This window comes from Erinaceus europaeus, chromosome 4 (genome assembly GCF_950295315.1).
Source record: "Erinaceus europaeus chromosome 4, mEriEur2.1, whole genome shotgun sequence".
NCBI classification, from domain to species: Eukaryota; Metazoa; Chordata; class Mammalia; order Eulipotyphla; family Erinaceidae; genus Erinaceus; species Erinaceus europaeus.
In genome coordinates, this window is record NC_080165.1 from 59,892,496 (window position 1) to 59,911,235 (window position 18,740).

The 18,740-nt window shown below is 41.3% G+C and overlaps 1 protein-coding gene across 1 annotated transcript; it reads left to right on the plus strand.

Annotated features, from left to right (window-relative positions):
- The first annotated feature begins 4,405 nt into the window (after positions 1 to 4,405).
- On the plus strand, positions 4,406 to 11,503 carry SRSF3 (serine and arginine rich splicing factor 3). Its single transcript, XM_007534239.3, has 6 exons — positions 4,406 to 4,552; positions 6,185 to 6,392; positions 7,139 to 7,273; positions 9,434 to 9,472; positions 9,773 to 9,859; positions 10,143 to 11,503. The coding sequence occupies exons 2-6, from the start codon at positions 6,187 to 6,189 to the stop codon at positions 10,168 to 10,170; spliced, it is 495 nt and encodes a 164-aa protein (XP_007534301.1). The 5' UTR covers positions 4,406 to 4,552; positions 6,185 to 6,186; the 3' UTR covers positions 10,171 to 11,503.
- Positions 11,504 to 18,740: the final 7,237 nt, after the last annotated feature.

Consider the following 18,740-nt stretch of genomic DNA (forward strand, 5'->3'; position numbering starts at 1 on the left):
TGGTGACTTCACTCTTTTTAGCCTATCTTGGATGGACCTTGAAAAAATCATGTTGAGTGAAATAAGTCAGAAACAGAAGGATGAATATGGGATGATCTCACTCTCAGGCAGAAGTTGAAAAGCAAGATCAAAAAAGAAAACAGAAGAAGAAACTGAAATGGAATTGGTGTATCGCACCAAAGTAAAAGACTCTGGGGTGGGTGGGTGGGGACAATACAGGTCCAAAAAGGATGACAGAGGACCTAGTGGGTGTTGTATTGTTATATGGTAAACTGCGGAATGTTATGCATGTACAAACTATTGTACTTACTGTTGAGTTTAAAACATTAATTCCCCAATATAAAATTAAAAAAAAAACACAGATGGGATTGAGTAATAGCTTCACTAAGTTATCATTCTATTATAGTTATCATTATATTATCAGTCTTCACTTTCCTAATTTATGCCCTGGGAGCTTCACCTGTAGGATGGCATTACCTAGTTCATTTGCCCTCAGGTTCTCAAATGGCTTTAGGCAATAGAAGACATGATTAAAAGATGGAATTACTAGTGTCTGAGAGGGGGCTCAGTGGTAGTTTGTGAGCCTTCTTTGGATGAGGCCCTGGGTTCAATCCTTAGCATCACATGACAGAGAGATAAAGACAAATCAAGTTCAAATCCATGAATGGTAGAATGGTGTTTTAGTCTCATAAAAAATATAATAAATAAATGGCTGCCGGAATTGGTGGATGTGTAGTGCTGGTACCAAGCCCCAGAGATAATCCTTGTGGTAATAATAGTAATAGTAAAATAAATATGCACCAAAGTAAAAGACTCTGGGGTGGGTGGGTGGCTAGGTAGGGAGAATACAGGTCCAAGAAGGATTCAGAGGACCTAGTGGGGGTTGTATTGTTATATGGGAATCTGGGGAATGTTATGTATGTACAAACTATTGTACTTACTGTTGAATGTAAAACATTAATTCCCCAATAAAAAAATAGGAGAAAAAAAATAATAAAAAAATAATCAGCTGAGGAAATAGTTTAGCTGGTAAACTTCATGTCTGAGGTTTCCAGCTCCACGCCAGCACCAAATGTACCAGAGTGTACTCTCACTTCTCTCTCTTGTCTTTGTTTCATGTGAAACTTGTTTATGCAATAAATGAAATAAATCTTAAATTACAAAAAGTGGATTGAGGAGGCAGCTTGGGAGCTTATTAGTTAAAAACATTGGACTTTATCCACATGAGGTCCTGCTTTTTGGTCCTCATCATCACACATGGCACAGTGATGCTTTGGTTCTCTCTTCTTTCTCTATCTCATAAATAAAAATAAATGTGGCAGGGTGTAGATAGCATAATGGTTATGCAAACAGACTCTCATGCCTGAGGCTCCAAAGTCCCAGGTTTAATCCCCTCTGCCACTATAACCCAGAGCTGAGCAGTGCTCTGGTAAAAAAAATAAAATAAAATAAAAAACAATAAATGAATCTTGGCGGGGAGGGGGGTAGTGGACTGGGGAGGCGTGTCAGCAGTAAAGCTCATGTCCCTACCACTGAGCTACTGCCCTGGCTCTAGCTCATGCCTCACATGTGAATCTCTCGGTTCTCTTAACTCTGAAAGAAAAAAGAAGAAAGAGGAAAAGGTGAGACTACTGGAAGAGAACATTCAGTTATCCTATCTCCTCAAACTGGGCTGCTGGATTCTGTTTTTGTTGTTGCTGTTGCCTCCAGAGTTATTGCTGGGGCTTGGTGGCTGCACTATGAATCCACTGCTCCTGGAAGCTATTTTTTCCCATTTGTTGCCCTTGTTTTATCATTGTTGTGGTTATTATTATTGTTGTTACTGATGTCATTGTTGTTGAATAGGACAGAGAGAAATGGAGAAGAGGAGGGGAAGACAGTGAAACCACCAGTGAACCGATTCCCTGCAGGTGGGGAGCCAGGGTTCAAAGGGGAATCCTTATGCTGGTCCTTGCGCTTCAAGTGTGCTTGACCCGCTGCGCTACCGCCCGACCCCCATATTCTCTTTTTAAATTATTTTTTATCTTTATTTGTTAGATAAAGCCAGAAATTGAGAGAGGAGGGGGAGACAGAGAGAGAGACACACACAACTGCAGACCTGCTACACCACTCCTGAAGTTTTCCCTCTGCGGTTGGGGCCGCTGGGGGCTCAAACCTGGGACCTTGTGCACTGTAACATGTGTGTTCAACCAGGTACACCACCACCCCTGCTGGATTTTCTCTACTAAAACCATAAAGGTCTCTTTTCTACAGCTATAGCACCCTTTATTTTTCCCTACTGGCCTTAAGACATGCGTCTGTGAATCTGCCTCCCCTTTTGTGAGTTTCCTTAACCATGTCCACACATTTCTAAATAATTACTTCAGCCAATCCTTTGATGAGCATACTTGCTTCTCAGCAGAAGCCTGACTGAACCTAGTAGTTGAAAAACTAGTTATAGGCCAGGTTCTTATAAAAGACTTTCCTACACAGACACTCGAGGCAATCACATTTAAAGCATTAGTTCTGGGTATCACAGGACTTTGGTGATGGGTGTGGTATGGATTATACCCTTGTTAAGCTTTTAATCTTGTAAATCATTATTAAGGCACTAATACAAAAAAAATTAAAGCATTAGTTCTTACATTTCTCAGTCTTTTGGCTAAGATAAAGTTTGGTTCTTACACATAGATATTAATATCTGGAGGCCAGACAGTGGCACATCATTTTGATCGAACATTACAGTGAGCAAGGACTAAAGTCAATTCCTAGTCCCCACCAACCGGGAAAAAAAAAAATCCCAGAGATTAAGAAATTTTTGTCAATATAGTTTAGCAGCTCTGTGGTCTAAATCCAGGACTGTCTCGCTTCAGAGTCTTTGCATTGGCAGGAAAAAAAAAAGACAAAGAAATACTTATATAAAGGAGGGGGAACAAAGCAGAGCAAAAACCAGGAAAGCTCTGCGGCCCACTCCAAAGGGTGTTTATGAACGCAAAAAGGGGCGGGGGATATTGATTTTCCAAAAGAGAGAGCCATTTAGAGAAACAAGTAAACACCCCAGAGCTTGGTTCCCATTCCATCACTTTCCTAGTTGTACAAAACTTCCATTTGATAAGTGAGAACACTAGATGTTAATTTTATAAGTCTTGTCGTGTTAACAACTCTGTATTTCCCTCACCCTCTCACCCCCAAACACCTACATACTTTTTAGAGCTACAATAGGAGAAATAATTAAAAACAAACAAAAACCCTGAATGTGTGTGTCCCAGGTTAGAGCCTGGCCGCAACAGCATTGGAGGAAGCTTCAATTTGGTGTGTTTTCCCCTGTATCAAAAAACAAAACAAAGGAGATGAAACAGAAGTAAATAGCTGGCATAGCTGTCGTTTAATTACCAAAAAATACAAGTTATTATCCCCCCCCCCCCTTTTTTTCCTTGTAAGACTTCAGGCCAGGGGAGATAATAATGGTTATACAAACAGATTCTCATGCCTAAGGCTCTGAGTCCCAGGTTCAATCTCCAGTACAACCAGAAACCAGAGCTGAGCAAAACAGAACAAAAAAAACATAAGTTTCAGCAATAAGTTATAAATTGACAACCCCAGACACATTTCTTAGTTGAACCTTCCGTTGCAGAGTGGCAGTTTGAATGTTTCCCAGGCAGCAGGTTTTGCAGGCGGAAAGCAGGAAGCCAGGCCGGTGCAGGCCCGGGGCCCCACCCTTAGCCTCAGGTCTGCGCAGCAGCGAGCGCCCTTCCAGGCCTTTGTTTAAGGAACCGAAACTTTTTGATTTTGGGCACATCCTTCCTTTTACTTTTCCTTGCTCAAGGCGAGTTTCCACGGGGCCTGCCCGGCCTTATTTGTTCTGCAGTTTCCATCAGAGGTTGGCGTCCGGGGTGATGCCGCCTGCAAACGCTGCAGCAGGGCTGAGCGGTGGGGCCGCCTGCGCCAGGACCGGGCGGGAGCAACCTGCTGGCGGCGCGACCGCCGTCGGCTCAGCGGCCCGGGGGCTACTCCAAAGCGGCTTTGTGGACGCGGTGGTTTTAGCTTTAACCCAATCTGCTCAAAGGGCTCAAGTAATTAAGGGATTTGCCCCCCCACCCCCGTGTAATTTACTAAGAACAAGTGGTTTTTAACAGTATTTGTGAGCGGCCAGGACGGTATTACTGAACCCTCGCCCACTCGGGGCTGAGGGATTAGGCGACAGAGGGGAACTCACGGGGCCTCACGCGAGAAACAAGCCGCCCAGTCTCTAGGCCAAATACGACTAGCACACACCCTCACCTGCGCAGACCATCGCGAAGGCGGAGCCTGTGGCGCGCGCTCTGGGCAACCGCCCCTCGCTAGGCGTTAATTGGCTCTACGTCACGAACAACTCCACCTCTCATTGGTCGTGCTCGGCCTATCACGTGATACCACCACGGCGTATAAATTGGGCGAGGGGAAGGCGGTGATCCGCCATTTCGTGCACGCCGGGTTAGAGTTACTAGCTGCCTGCTTCTGTGGGAGTGGAGTGGCGAGTTCCAGTCGAGGGTGTGTGGAGTTTGAGCCTTCGTGTGTCTAACCCAAGAACTCGGTAAGACGTCAGCGACGGGAAAAGTGAGGTGGGAGGCGGAAAGTAACAGCCTCACGGTGTGGGGCCCGGCCCTATGGCGGCGCCAGGTTGAGACAAAGAGGCGCCGCCGCCATTTTGTGACGTTCAGTCCCGGGCGGTGGCGCGGGCTCCCGGCCGGCCCGCGATTGTTCCCCGGCCTGGAAGTGGGCCTGTTACTGTCCGTAACGGGGAGGCGGTGGGGGTGCGGGGGTGGTGGTGAGTGGGGACGCGAGACTTTGGGTGAAAAGGGGAACCAGTAGCAGCAGCGTTGTACGCAAGGCTTCGGTCGTCTGATTTATGGCGCCTTTTTTTTTTTTTTGTCCTCGAGTTTATCAGGAACCATCTTGGAATTGGCGAGTTTTCAAGTTAACTGGATCTTCAGTCCAGATTTTCGTTTCATTTTTGCCTGACTTGACTCAATCCCTTTCCCCTTCCCCCCAACTGAACGAACATTCCAAAGCCGCAGCGTTGATTTGTAGTTGCCTATCGGTAATACGTAGGCCTGAAACGGGCCAAGGCTTGTTTTTTGTTTTTTTTTAAAACCAATTTCGAGCGGAGGTTTGATCTCAACTCTTGGGCATGGGGTGAGGTCACGAAAAGCGGGTGCCTTTGACCCAGTGAGAGGAACAGTTAGAAAATCTACCGGCTGAATCGTGGGCTGCACTTGCACGCGTTTGATACTGGTTTGCAGAGCGGCAAGATTGCTGAGGCGGCTCAGTTGAAGTGGTATCAAATGAGCCTGCGTTTATTTGCTGCTACTTCTAACAGCTGCGCCTTCACATTTGGGTATTTACCATTTTCGTGCCGTCTAGATATCTGCACCCGTATCTGACATTCTGTAACAGCAAGATTTTTGAGTTTATTTTCTTATTTCACTGTGTGCACAGTAAGCTTTGTGTACCTGTTGATAGAAAGTTAAAGCTTTTTGGCTGTTAAATTTTGCTGCTTTGAGCGTGCTGCTTAAATGACGTTTTAGTTTATAAAAGCACTGAATAATCGCTTTAGTGATTTAATCAGTCTTCAGTTTTGTTCCCTTTGGTTTATTTTTTTAATTGAATAGAGAATAGCTTGAAAAGGAAAGAGAAATAGGGCAGCACTCACTGCTCAGGAAAGCCCCCCCTTGCAGGTGGGGGGAGCTTGAACTCGGTTCCTTGTGCATTGCAACAGGTACTATCCCCAGATTTTAGTGAGTGCCTCTTCAGCCTAAGTAGGGACCCCATACAACTATAATGACATATTTTTAAAATCAGGAACAGTATGGAAAAGTGTTTTTTTTTTTCATTATTAGATAAATTGGGGGGGAGGAGATAAGGAATGAGACATGAATGAAGCTTTGCCTCTGAAGGTCGGGAACGGGGTTACAACCCAGCTTCTTAGACACTGTAATGTGCACTTAACCAGGTGTGCCATCGCTTGGCCCCCAAAATGTGTTTCAAAGGTAGCTTATATTTATCAGCACTGCTTAGCTCTTGTTTGTTGTACTTGGGACCCTCTCAGACATGAATTATATTTACGTAATTAGTGTCTTTGTAGATCTTTTAATTGAAAATGTTTGTGATTATTTACTGAAGATTTGGTATTGTGAATTAATATTTTGAATTTATTTATTTTCAGAAATGCATCGTGATTCTTGTCCTTTGGACTGTAAAGTTTATGTTGGTAATCTTGGAAACAATGGTAACAAGACTGAGCTGGAACGAGCTTTTGGTTACTATGGACCACTCCGAAGTGTGTGGGTTGCTAGAAACCCTCCTGGCTTTGCTTTTGTTGAATTTGAAGACCCCCGAGATGCAGCTGATGCTGTCCGAGAGCTAGATGGGAGGTAATTAAAAACAATCTATAGTGTGCTGCTGTGTTTTTAATGGTTGAAATCTTTAGGGGAGGTCTGGCCAGTGAAACAGTGGATAAAGTGTTGGGACTCCAGGATGAGGATGAGATTGTGTTTGATCCTTTGGTTAGCATTTGCCACAGTGATGCTGAGTAAATCATATAAAAATTTTGAAATCGACAAAACAAAAACAAGTGGTCCAGGAGGTGACACAGTGGCTAAGACACTAGACTCTCAAGCATGAGGTCCTGAGTTCGATCCCTGGCAGCACATGTACCAGAGTGATGGCTGGTTCTTTCTCTCCTATCTTTCTCATGAATAAAAAAATAAATTCTAAAAAAAAAAATTTTTTTTTGAGGTTATGTAGCTTTTTTATGTAAACTGAAATTACAAAAAGCACTGAGTAGCGTTAGTGGGCTGTTTATTTTAGAAAAGTTAGTTTGCCTGTGAAGAAAATTAAATTTAATGGCATTCTTGGTAAGTACTAAATTACATTTAAACAGAGTCCAAAACAAAGCATGGTTCAAACATGTCTCTTGCGTAAATAGGCTTTTTCTCCAGTCTCATTGGAAAATTTTAATCAAAATTCCTGTGAACTAGATTTGGTACTTACACACTGACATGCAGATGCATGCGTTTTTTTTTTTTTTTGTTTTTTGTTTTTGCTGGTGCTTTTTGTAATATACCTTTAAAAAGTCATAAACTTACAAATTAAAAAAAAAACCTCTTTACTCTTTTAGAACACTTTGTGGCTGCCGTGTGAGAGTGGAGCTGTCAAATGGCGAAAAGAGAAGTAGAAATCGAGGCCCACCTCCTTCTTGGGGTCGTCGCCCTAGAGATGATTATCGGAGACGGAGTCCTCCACCTCGTCGCAGGTACTTGAAAGAGTGTTTAGAGGTATTGGTAGAGAAGGAGTAGCTGAGGGAGCAGGTATTTCGATGTTTGGGTTTTAAACTGAAGAGTTACAAGGTTTTCTTTTCATTTCTTTTTCTCTCTCTCATTTTTTTTTTCTTTTTAATGAAACTGGCTGGGTGTAGTTCCGGGGTATGTGAGTTGTGATGAGTGTTGGCTTTTGTCTTTAGGTTCATGTTGGTAGTCAGTAACTTCTGTCTTGGATCTATCTTCTAGTTCATCTTCTAGTTGCATCTTTCCAAGTCTTCCCCTTACTTCAATTTAGGCCTTTTCCCGTTTCTTGACTCCATAATGACAAACATTACATTCAACTCTAGCTCTTCACAAAAGATGTTTTCTACTGTTAGCACTATTGTAATATTTACCAAACAAGCAGCTGTTTTAATGTTACAACTGGGAAAGCAGAGACCATTCTGAAACTAAAGTCACTGACCACAAAGGGGGCTAAAATTAATCCCTCTCATCTATTCTTCAAACCCAAATAGAGAGTTATTTTTAATTTTTTTTTTAATCATTGAAATGGCATCATTCTTGCACCAGGCAGTATTGTCTGGATGCTAACTCCACATCTCCTTAAATCTCCAAAATAGTTCTATGGGACTGAAATTACCTCTTACAGGTGAGTGAAGTCCTTTTAGGAGATAGGAGTTTAAAATCTTGCCCCTTTTGCTATTTTGAAAAACAAAACAACACACTGTTGCCCATCATAATAAAGAGTATTTGTTAGCTAATAGATGGTTGTACTGATGGATTGTTTTTCATCTTTTTTTTTGTGCTTTTTGGTCCATCTATTAATAAAAATGAACCCCGTTACAGAGTCACCATCATGTCTCTTCTCACCACCCTCTGAGTCTGCATTAGCCAGTCAACTAGCCCTTTCAGCGTCATGTGACCAGCGCGCCCCATTCAGCTTGGCTGGTGTCGTTTCACATGACCCAGGCATGGCCAGTCGCCAGGTTGCACCGCCCTTTGGTTCCCGAGCATGCTGTTTTCTCTCAGCCTTCTCTCCAACCTTAACCAAATCGGCAGCAGCCACCTCGACCGCCCACACATTCCTGGCCAATCAGCTCAGCTGTTTATTTACCAAATGTCTTCACAACAACTACAGCAGCAGCCTTCGGCTAACAAAAAAAGCAGGAAAAATCCACAACACCCCCTTCGCCAACCAACTAAATCCAACGCAACATCTGGCAAAACCTTTTCAGCAAATTCTTCCTGGCCGTCAGTCCGGCAGCCTCACCTCACCATTTCTAGCTTGTTGAAACCCAAAACTAGTAAGTTTTTCCTGCTTATACAGTTTACTGCTGGTTAAAATAAGGAGTAAGCGGCTTAAAGTAATTCTTTTTTCTGGATCAAAGGCTGGCTGTGCATAATTGAATGGTAACGTACATATATATTGCTTGAATAAAACTTTTAAGGGTGATAGGGAACTCATAATGTCACTAGACCTTCAAGTGGAACTTATTTGCATGTGTGAGATGCCAAACTAAAATTAAATAACTCTTAACAAATTTCAGCTTTCCTTTCTAGCAAAAAATTGAATCCTATCACCTTTAAATGGTTTTACTAACCAATTTTAAAATTTGGGGGTGAAGTGGGCCAAGCTAAGGTAATTTTGATAAGCCTAAACACACTCTTAAATGTGTCGACCACAGTTGCAGTTCTAATGTAACACTTAATGGCATCAGTATTTACACCTCTAGCGCGTTTCACAAAAAGTACACTATCCACCTGGTATCTAAGTCTTGTCACAGACTTAAAATAGGTTTGCATGGGTTCCAAATACTGGTTTATGGTACTGTTTTTGGAACTACTCCTGGGACTACATTTTGGTGTGGTGTCTGGATAGTGAAGTTAGTTTGACATGTAATTTTGCATTGGACAGATCTGCTGTGAAACATTCTTTGTTAAAGTGAATCCATGGTTGGAATATCTGCTTTTCACTTAAGCTTTTGATTCCTTAATCCTTCTATGCCTTTTTCTTTTCCTTTATTTTTGGACGATGGGTGCCAATTCTTCGGCACATTCACTGGGCCCAACAGTGAGATTGAGAAGTTGGGAAATGCCTCACGCCACAAACAATAATTGACCGTTAGTCTAATTTTTCCTTTTCTACTTTTTAGATCTCCAAGGCGGAGAAGCTTCTCACGCAGCCGTAGCAGGTAAGTAGCTACCTTTTGGGGCCATGTTTTCCGTTATTCCTAAAGTGTTCTTTTTTAAGAACATTTTTTAATGAAAAGGCGTAGGAAGAGGGAGAAAACCATGCTGGTACCCATGCTGCTGTGGATTGGACTTCATGTTTCCAACATAATCCACTGTACCAGCTACTGGATCATTAAAATGTTTTTCAAATAATACAAGTGGATTTTGAATCAGAGATCAACTGTTGAATTAGCTTGAATGAGCTTTTAGTTTTTAAAGACAAAAATGCTCAATGAGCCTAATATTTTCAACTGTTTCAGGTCCCTTTCTAGAGATAGGAGAAGAGAGAGATCACTGTCTCGGGAGAGAAATCATAAGCCGTCTCGATCCTTCTCTAGGTCTCGCAGGTAAGATTACTAGTGATCTTAACCATGTGTGCATACTATATGTGTCATAATTTATTGTGTTTGAATTGTAAATTAATAGTGACCTTTTTTTTGTGCCTGGGGGAGTAATCCAACCTGTAAAGCATCAGACTTTGCCCTGTACCCGTTTGCCAGAGTGGTGTCTTGGCTTGTCTAGTTCTATCTAAATGTGAAACTTGGGTATCTGTAGTAAATAAACTATTTAAAATAATGGTTTTAATTACCTTGGTTACTAAATAAGTTTTCATATATAACTTTTTTTTAGCCGATCTAGATCAAATGAAAGGAAGTAGAAGACCAGTTAACAAGAAGAGTGTACAGGAAATAACTTCGTTTGACAGGAGTATGTACAGAAAATTCAAGTTTTGTTTGAGACTTCATAAGCTTGGTGCATTTTTAAGATGTTTTAGCTGTTCACATTTGTTTGTCTCTTGGAACAGTGACACATAAAGTTGTAATTCTCTATGGTTTGAAATGGATCATATGAGTCATGTGATATCAAGAATTGTTACTTTACAATGTTCCCTTAAGCTTTGAACTTTAGTCTCATAGACTGGTATAATAAACTTTGAAATTCTGCCTAGTTAAAGTATGTTTATTATGGAAACAACTGGCAAAAATTGAGCCAAAAAATGTCCCCCTTCCAAAACTGGGCCATAGTGTGCAGCTGGAGTTAGAACACAAGCAGTGTTTAAACACTGCTGTGAACATAGGCCAGTAGGTAATAAAAGCTGCACTTCTTTTTTTTTTTTTAAGACTTCTTCAAGCTGGGTAAAAAAACACCCAGTTGGTATACTGATATATCTGAATTTCAAGAAAGTTACTTTTGTTTTTAGGTCATAAGTCCCTTATGATATTGATACATAATTATTAACATTTTTTGGGAATCTATTCAAAATAATCAGTTTAAGGGTACATTGTAGAGCTGAAGTTGTTACTGTGCAAGATTTTTTTTCATGCTGTCATTTGTAATATGTTTTGTGGGAATCCTTGGGATTAAAGTTTTGGTTACAAATTGTTGTTTAATTTGAAAGCCTGTTTTTCCTTGGAAAACTAAATCTATGAGCTTGGTACCAAGTCCAGGCGTATAACATTCCTGTTGGAAGCCATACTTATATTTTCCTGTAAGATGTTTTTGAATAAATATTAGCATAATGTATAATAGTTGAACCCACAATATTACCATAGTTCTTGTCCAACATGGAAGGTGATTGGTTATATAGATCTAATTTTATAAAAAAAACACAATGACTTTGAGGGGAAGGGGGGAAGTGTTGGCTATCACCTAGGTGATTAGCCTTAGCCAGTTTAGTAGAAGAAGCCAGTTCAAAGTCTCAGTGACCAACATTTTGAATTTTTAGCACCCTGGTACATTGTAATTCAAAGTTGCCCATGAAAAAGGCTTTTATCATTAGCATGAGAACTATACACATTTTAAAATTGCTTCCATTTTATGATTTGAGGTGTTGCATGGGAATTCTAAATTGATCCATCATGATGTAAACTGTACTATGGTTCAAATGTAACAGCGCAGAATTGAAGAGGCATGTGTAACCTTCCTCTTAGAAACTCAGAGGAGTTGTAATATCAAGTTTGTGCATTTAGATTAAATCATAATGCAACAGTCTTGTGGCTTAGTTTCCTTAAACGTGCAATTTAAAAATACTTTGTTCTGACTTGTCTATAACATGAAAGAGAAGCATTTCAGTCTATAAAGATGTACTATAGATTTTAAACATTTCCAGTATTCCTTGATCTTACATGGGAATATTAGAGGAGTCATTGGTGTTAAGGTTCAGAAAGCCTTGCTAGAGGAGGTAACTTTTTTCAAAATTTTTTTTAAATCTTTATTTGCTTGATAGACAAATTGAGAGGGAAAAGGGCCCATAGGGAGAGAGACACCTGCAGCCCTGCTTCACTCTCAAAGCTTTCCCCCTGCAGGTGGGGAGAGGAGATAGCTTTTTGAGACTGCTTGCTTTGTTGCTTCTTGAAGTGGAGCCTTTGTCTTTGGGCTTTTTCTCGTGGCCTAAAACCTGATACGATGAAAGCTACTCTCACCATTTCTCTGTCTTGTCCAACAACACTGACATCAATAACTATAATAAAATGGGAACAAAAGGGAGTAAATGTTTTTAAAAGGCCAAAATTTGTTTTAACTGGGAAGCCGAGCACTTATTTTTTTACAAAAGCACTGCTCAGCTCTGACTTATGGTGGTGCAAGGAATTGAACCTGGGACCTTTGAGCCTCAGGCATGAGAGTCTTTATGCATAACCATTATGCTGTCTACCCCTGCCCAGCACTTTTAAACCAAGGGTTATTGCTGGGGTTCATAAGTTGTCCCTATGGCCTTTCCCCGCCCTTCTCTGGTAGAGAGACTCATGCAGCACTGCTCCATCACTTTGAATCCTCTCAAGTGCAGTTAGGGGGTAGTTACAAGTCATTAGTTGTATCACTGGTAAGAATATTGTACTGTAATCAATAAATTTAATACGTAGTTTGTAGTATGGCTGCAAAATTTAAAAGCCAGTGAATTTAGAATATCTAAAGATTCTAGTTGATGTATAGTTGTAAGAATATGGGTTACCACGCTTTTGGCTTAAATAAGATCTAAGATTAATTGGGAGTTTGTTTTGTGAGGTAACTCGCTTAGATTGATGGTTCCTTACAACGATCTATGAGCTATAGATGGCAAGGATCTTGGGTTCAAACCCCTGCCCCCACATGCAGGGGGGAAGTTTTGCAAGTGGTGAAGCAGCAGGGCTGCAGGCATCTATATCTCCCCCTTCCCCCTCGATTTCTGGCTGTCTGTAGCCAGTAAAATTTTAAAAAAGTTAAGACAACAGCAGTGTTCTGTCTATCCACTGGGGGCTGGCACTATCCAGGTGAACTGTTTTATTGGTTCCTAGCAGAGCACCGCTCAGCTCTGGCTTGTGGTGGGGCTGGGATTGAACTTGATACTTAAGTGCCTCAGACATGAGGGTTCTCTTTGCATAACCGTTATGCAATCCCCACCCTTAATGACTTAATTCGAAAAAAATTTTTTTTAGATTTATTCTCCCTTTTTGTTATAGTTATTATTGTTGTCATGGTTGGGTAAGACATGGAAGAGGGGAAGACAGGGAGATAAGATACCTGCAGACCTGCTTACATCTTGTGAAGTGACCCCTCTGCAGGTGGGGATCTGGGGGCTAGAACCAGGATCCTTAAGCCAGTACTTGTGCTTTGTGCCATTTGTGCATAGCCTGCTGCCCTACCACCTGACCTGCTAATGACTTAATTTCCAGGGCTGTCTAAACCTGTGTTGCACAAAGGAAATTGCTCAGGTGATAAGCAGTCTAGCTATATAAGAAGCACTGGCATTTTTTTTGTATTTGCATTTGTTTTTAGAAACGAATTCAGTTGTCAGATCTAGTTAGTATCCTAGATGTGTATTTTTATTAGACTGTTGCCTTCTGGTTTTCCTTTGAGAACATGAAAGATACAAAATTAAAATAGTTGAAGAAAAATTGAAGCTTATTTTTGTTAGAAGTAATTTGATAGTTATATAGTCACTCTTGAGAACATTATCCTTAGTTCTTTTGCATATATAAAAAATAGGGTTAGGGAAACAGCTTGATGGTTATGCAAAAGACTGATGCCTAAATTACTGGATGTCTCAGGTTCAGTTGCTGCCATCATCATAAGCTAGAGGTGAACAGTGCTCTGGTTAAGAAATAATTTGATAATCTTAACCAAATCTTGGTCTGGCCATCTAATTGTTACACATTGTATTGGAAAAGTGTTATTTTTCAAAGCAAAATGATTTGTGATTATATATTTTTACTTTTTAATTTTTTAACTAGAGCACTGTACAGCTCTGGCTTATGGTGGTATGGGGGATTGAACCTGGGACTTTGGAGCCTCAGGCATGAGAGTCTGTCTGTTTGCATAACCATTATGCTATCTATCTACCCTCTGCCCATATTTTCACTTTTTGAAGATGTAAAACTTAGCATACCCATCCTCATTCACGGTGTTTCCTTCATGCCACGTTCCCATGTTGTGCACTAAATTGGGTGAACTGTCTCCTGGTAATAGCCCTTCCAAATTTAAATCAACTAGTAGGTTGCTAAAATTAAGTGAATCTTGTGGTTTGTTACTTGCATTAAGTTTTGAGAGCTAAAATGTGTGTGGCTTAATTTAAAAAGATTTTCAGAGTTTCACTTCGGCACAGTGATCAAACTCCTAGCCTCAGGCACATTAAGTCCTTTCTCTAGCAGGTGACCTTCCTGGTCATGGTGTTTTAAAAGAATTACATCTGAACATAATTTCTTTAAAAACCACAGAAGGTGGAAACTAGTAATTTTCATCATGATGGTCAACTGAGAAATGGTACAGTAATAAGGCAAGGCACAACAAAGTTGGGTGGAGGGAGGAGAAGGACCTGTGCCCACCTTGTGTGAACTGTATCCCCTGTAAGTTTGAGCTCAGGGCTCCTAGTCTCCAGGGTGCCAGCTGCTCCACTACTGGTCCCCCCTACATTAGGGTACTTGAAGTGTTGGTTGTAGGGCTTTACAAGAGAAAGATCTGAAGTGGGGTAGTAAAATCTTTGGTTGAGGACAGCTTGATGAGCAGCAAAATAAAACAAGTGAAGTCCAGTTGCAGGGTGCTTGGGGGTAGAGCTCAGGACTGAAGGCAAAGCTCAGTTTGATAAGGAAATGCTATATAAAATAATCTGGGGATATGGGGTAGTTAAAAGGACAAGAACACTACAAGGATTTAAAGGTGAAACTAGAGGCTTTTACTTTTTTCTTTTTTGCCTCCAGGGTTATCACTGGGTCTCAGTGCCTGCTCTAAGAATCCACTGCTCCTGGAGGCTATTTACCCCCCCCCCTCTTTTGCTGCCCTTGTTTATCATTGTTATTGCTGTCATTGTTGGATAGGACAGAGAGAAATCTAGAGAAGAGGAAGAATAGAAACCTGCGGACTTCATCATCTGAAGTGTGACGCCCATGCAGACGGGGAGCCAGGGACTCGAACTGAGTTCCTTATGCCAGTCGTTGGTGTTTCATGCCATGTGTGCTTAACCCACTGTGATACCACCTGGCCCCTGGCTTTTTAAATGTAGATACAGAGGCAGAGTGAAAGCACAGCACTGACATTTCCTTAAATGAGGGGGGGGGGGAACCCAGGAGCTAGCACAGTGGATAGGAGATAGGATTCAAAACATGAAGTCCAGGGAGTCAGGCAGTAGCGCAGCAGGTTAAGCGCAGGTGGCACAAAGTGCAAGGACCTGCATAAGGATCCCAGTTTGAGCCCCTGGCTCCCCACCTGCAGGGGAGTCACAGGTGGTGAACCAGGTCTAAGGTGTCTCTCTCTCTCCCCCCTCCATTTCTCTGTCATACCTAATAACATCAACTAGAACAAAAAAAAAAAGGGCAACAAAAGGGAAGGAAAAAAAAGTCCTGATTTCAGTCCCCATTTCTTGTTTCTCACAAATCTTTTAGCGTAGCAGGTTTTGCACATGGTGCAAAGTTCAAGGACCAGTGTGAGGATCCTGGTTCCAGCCCCCCCCCACCTGCAGGGGAGTCGCTTCACAAGCAGTGAAGCAGATCTGCAGGTGTCTTGTCTCCCCGTCTCCCCCTTCCCTCCACTTCTCTCTGTCCTATCCTACAACAACAATAACTGCAAAAATAAAACAAGGGCATCAAAAGGGAATAAATATATAAAAAGGTTATTTTAATGGGATTAGAGGACTGCTCAACTGGCTGGGAATTGAGCCTCAAATATGAAAATTTGGTCGTCTACTCTTTCCCTTTCTTGCATCTGGCCCCAAATTAAAGGGTTTAAAAGCATGAATTTGAATGGCTATACCTTAGTCATAATTGCCAAATAAGCAGGTGTGGCATAACTTTTGCCCAGCATTAATACTGGCAAAGAAGTTGGTAGTATTGGGATAAATGGCAGCTTTTAAGACATGAATGTCTTGAGAGTTTGTTTTTGTTAAAAAAGTATTTATGAGAGGGATAGGATAGAAAGAATGAGACATTCTGGTACATATGCTGCTGGGGCTCAAACTCAGGACCTCATGCTTGAGAGTCCCAACACTATCCATTGCACCACCTTCCGGACCATATGAATGTCTATAGTTTAATAGGGACTGTTTTACTTAACTGGTGGTCCTAGTTGGATAACAGTCCATTTGCCAAGGAATTGACTTAAAACCTGCACCTTCAGGACCTGGACCTGGAGTAGCAATCTATTTGTAGGCAGTGATGTCATTTGGAAGAAAGCTAAGAAAGGAATCTGAGTAAGATGTCATTTCATGACTGATGGGGTGTAAAGCTGCATATTAATTATACACTTAAGAAATTAGTACTTGGGGCTGGATGGTGGCATATCTGGTTAAGTGCACATGTTGCAGTTCGTAAGGACCCAGCTTCAAGCCCCTTGCCCCCACTTGCAGGGGGGAAGCTTTCTGAGTAGTGAAGCAGGGATGCAGGTGTGTCTCCCTTTCTCCCCTTCCTCTCAATATCTGGCTGTCTAGCCAATAAATAAAGATTAAAAAAAAATTTGTATTTAAATCTGTCATTATCCAGGCAGGTAACAAGCATTCTTGACCAAGACATATCATGGTTTCTAATGCTTAATGATTCCCAGTCTAATGAAAATATGGCTATATCAAGAACTAATATTTGCTAATGATGAACTGATACTTGTCTGACCTTGTTTACTATTAACTTTAGACTTGCTTCCAAGCTATGACTATTTGCTATCGTTACTCAGGTCTCTTGGTCTTAACACCTTCAATTCTTAGGGGGGAATCTTAAATCTGTTGGTGAGTATTAAAAAAAAAAGAGCCCAGGAAGATAACATACTATTTTTGATGTCTAGGGCTCTGAGATCTCTAAACCTGGAGATCAAAGGCTCAGAATACTTCATAAACCTGAGCCAAGCTGTGTTTTGGTGAAAAAAATATTGAAGTAACATTCATTTACAGTGTATAAATAACAGGTCTACTCAGATGTATCTGTTATGCTACACCACACCTACCGCCATCTAATGAGCCCCTTCTAGCATCTCTGCCTTTTTCCCCTTTGGTAAGCATTCTACTTTCAGAATCTAATTGGTTTCAGGTTTATCTTCACAGGGCTGAGATTCTATCTTTTATTTCCTTTAAAATTATCTTTTCTAGGGAGTGGGGTGGTAGCGCAGTGGGTTAAGTGGAGGTGGTGCCAAGCACAAGGATCGGCTTAAGGATCCTGGTTTGAGCCCCAGCTCCCCACCTGCAGGGGAGTTGCTTCACAAGCAGTGAAGCAGGTCTGCAGGTGTCTTATCTCTACCCCTCTCGTCTTCCCCATCTCTCTCCATTTTTCTCTGTCCTATCCAACAATGACAACATCAATAATAACTACAAAAATAAAATAAGGACAACAAAAGGGAATAAATAAATACTAAAAATAATCCCTTCTAGCCATCCAGGTACTAAGTGACAAGATTTCTCTATAGCTGAGAAATATCAGTCATACTGAGGACTGACTTGTAGAAAAATACTGGTAACAACTAAGCAGTGCAAAAGCTTTTTATTGTCTTCATAAAATAAGATGGATATTTTTCTATTTTTATTTGTGGTTAATAGTGGATTACAGTACCATAAGATTACAGTGTATAAATTCTACACTATACTCACCACCAAAGTTTTTTCCCCACCACCTAAAGATAACCAACATAGTTTTCAAAAGTCTTAGAAATAGTTTGCTTGTATTTAAATTGCAAGTTCATGTGTATCTGATCTCTAGGTCACACATGAGTGAAATTATCCCCCAAGTAGTTGTCTTCACTCTAATTTTGCTTAACATAATCACCTCCAAAATGGAAAATGGCTGCCAGGAGGATTCATAGTGTAGGTACTGAGTCCCAGCAGTATCCCTGGAGGCAAATAAATAAAATTAATATTTGAGTGTATTTGGATAAATGCCTTAAGAATGGTGTTTTTGTTTTTTAACAGAGCACTGCTCAGCTCTGGTTTATGGTGGTGCAGGGGATTGAACCTGGGACTTTGGAGCTTCAGGCATGGGAATCTGTTTGCATAACCATTATGCTATCTACCCCTGCAAGAATGGTATTATTGGATCATAAGAATTTCATTTTTCGGGGTTGGGCAATAGTGCAGCGGATTAGGTGCACGCGTCGCAAAGCATAAGAACCAACGTGGGGATCCCAGTTCGAGCCCCCGACTCCCCACCTGTAGGGGACTCGCTTCACAGGTGGTATAGCAGGTCTGTAGGTGTCTGTCTTTACCCTTCTCTGTCTTCCTCTCCTCCATTTCTCTTGGTTCTGCCCAACAACAAATGACGACAATAACCACAACAAGGCTGCAACAGCAAGGGCAACAAAAGGGGGAAAATGGCCTCCAGGAGCAGTGGATTCATGGTACAGGCACTGAGCCCCAGCAATAACCCTCGAGGCAAAAAAATATATATTAAGGGCTCAATGAGATTTATTAATGAAAAAACCAGATCATCACCTGCAGATGCAGTTCCAGGTGCTAAACTTGTTACATCATGCTTGTGAATCTAGCCTTTTATCCACTTAGCCAACTTTTGGTTCACAAGTAATTTTTTTTTAGTGGAATCTTAATAACACCCCAGGTGAAACTCATGGTCAAGCAAGGAAGGCTGTTGTAGAGATTCATGAAAGTGCTGACTTAAAAACCAAGTGACCCAAATGAATTATGTTTAGCATTTTTTGGGTGTGTGTGTAGGTTAAGGCATATTTAAGTGATCATTTGGATTTTATATTTAATGGGGGAGGGGGGAAGGAAAAACCAGAGCAGAATTCTGACGTGAAGTTAGGGACTGAACTCAGGACCCCATAATTCTA

Coding starts and splice junctions, on each gene's coding strand:
- SRSF3 (XM_007534239.3), top strand. CDS start 6,187: ATGCATCGTGATTCTTGTCCTTTGGACTGTAAAGTTTATGTTGGTAAT. Junction 7,274..9,433: donor AGTCCTCCACCTCGTCGCAG/GTACTTGAAAGA, acceptor TCTACTTTTTAG/ATCTCCAAGGCGGAGAAGCT. Junction 9,473..9,772: donor TTCTCACGCAGCCGTAGCAG/GTAAGTAGCTAC, acceptor CAACTGTTTCAG/GTCCCTTTCTAGAGATAGGA.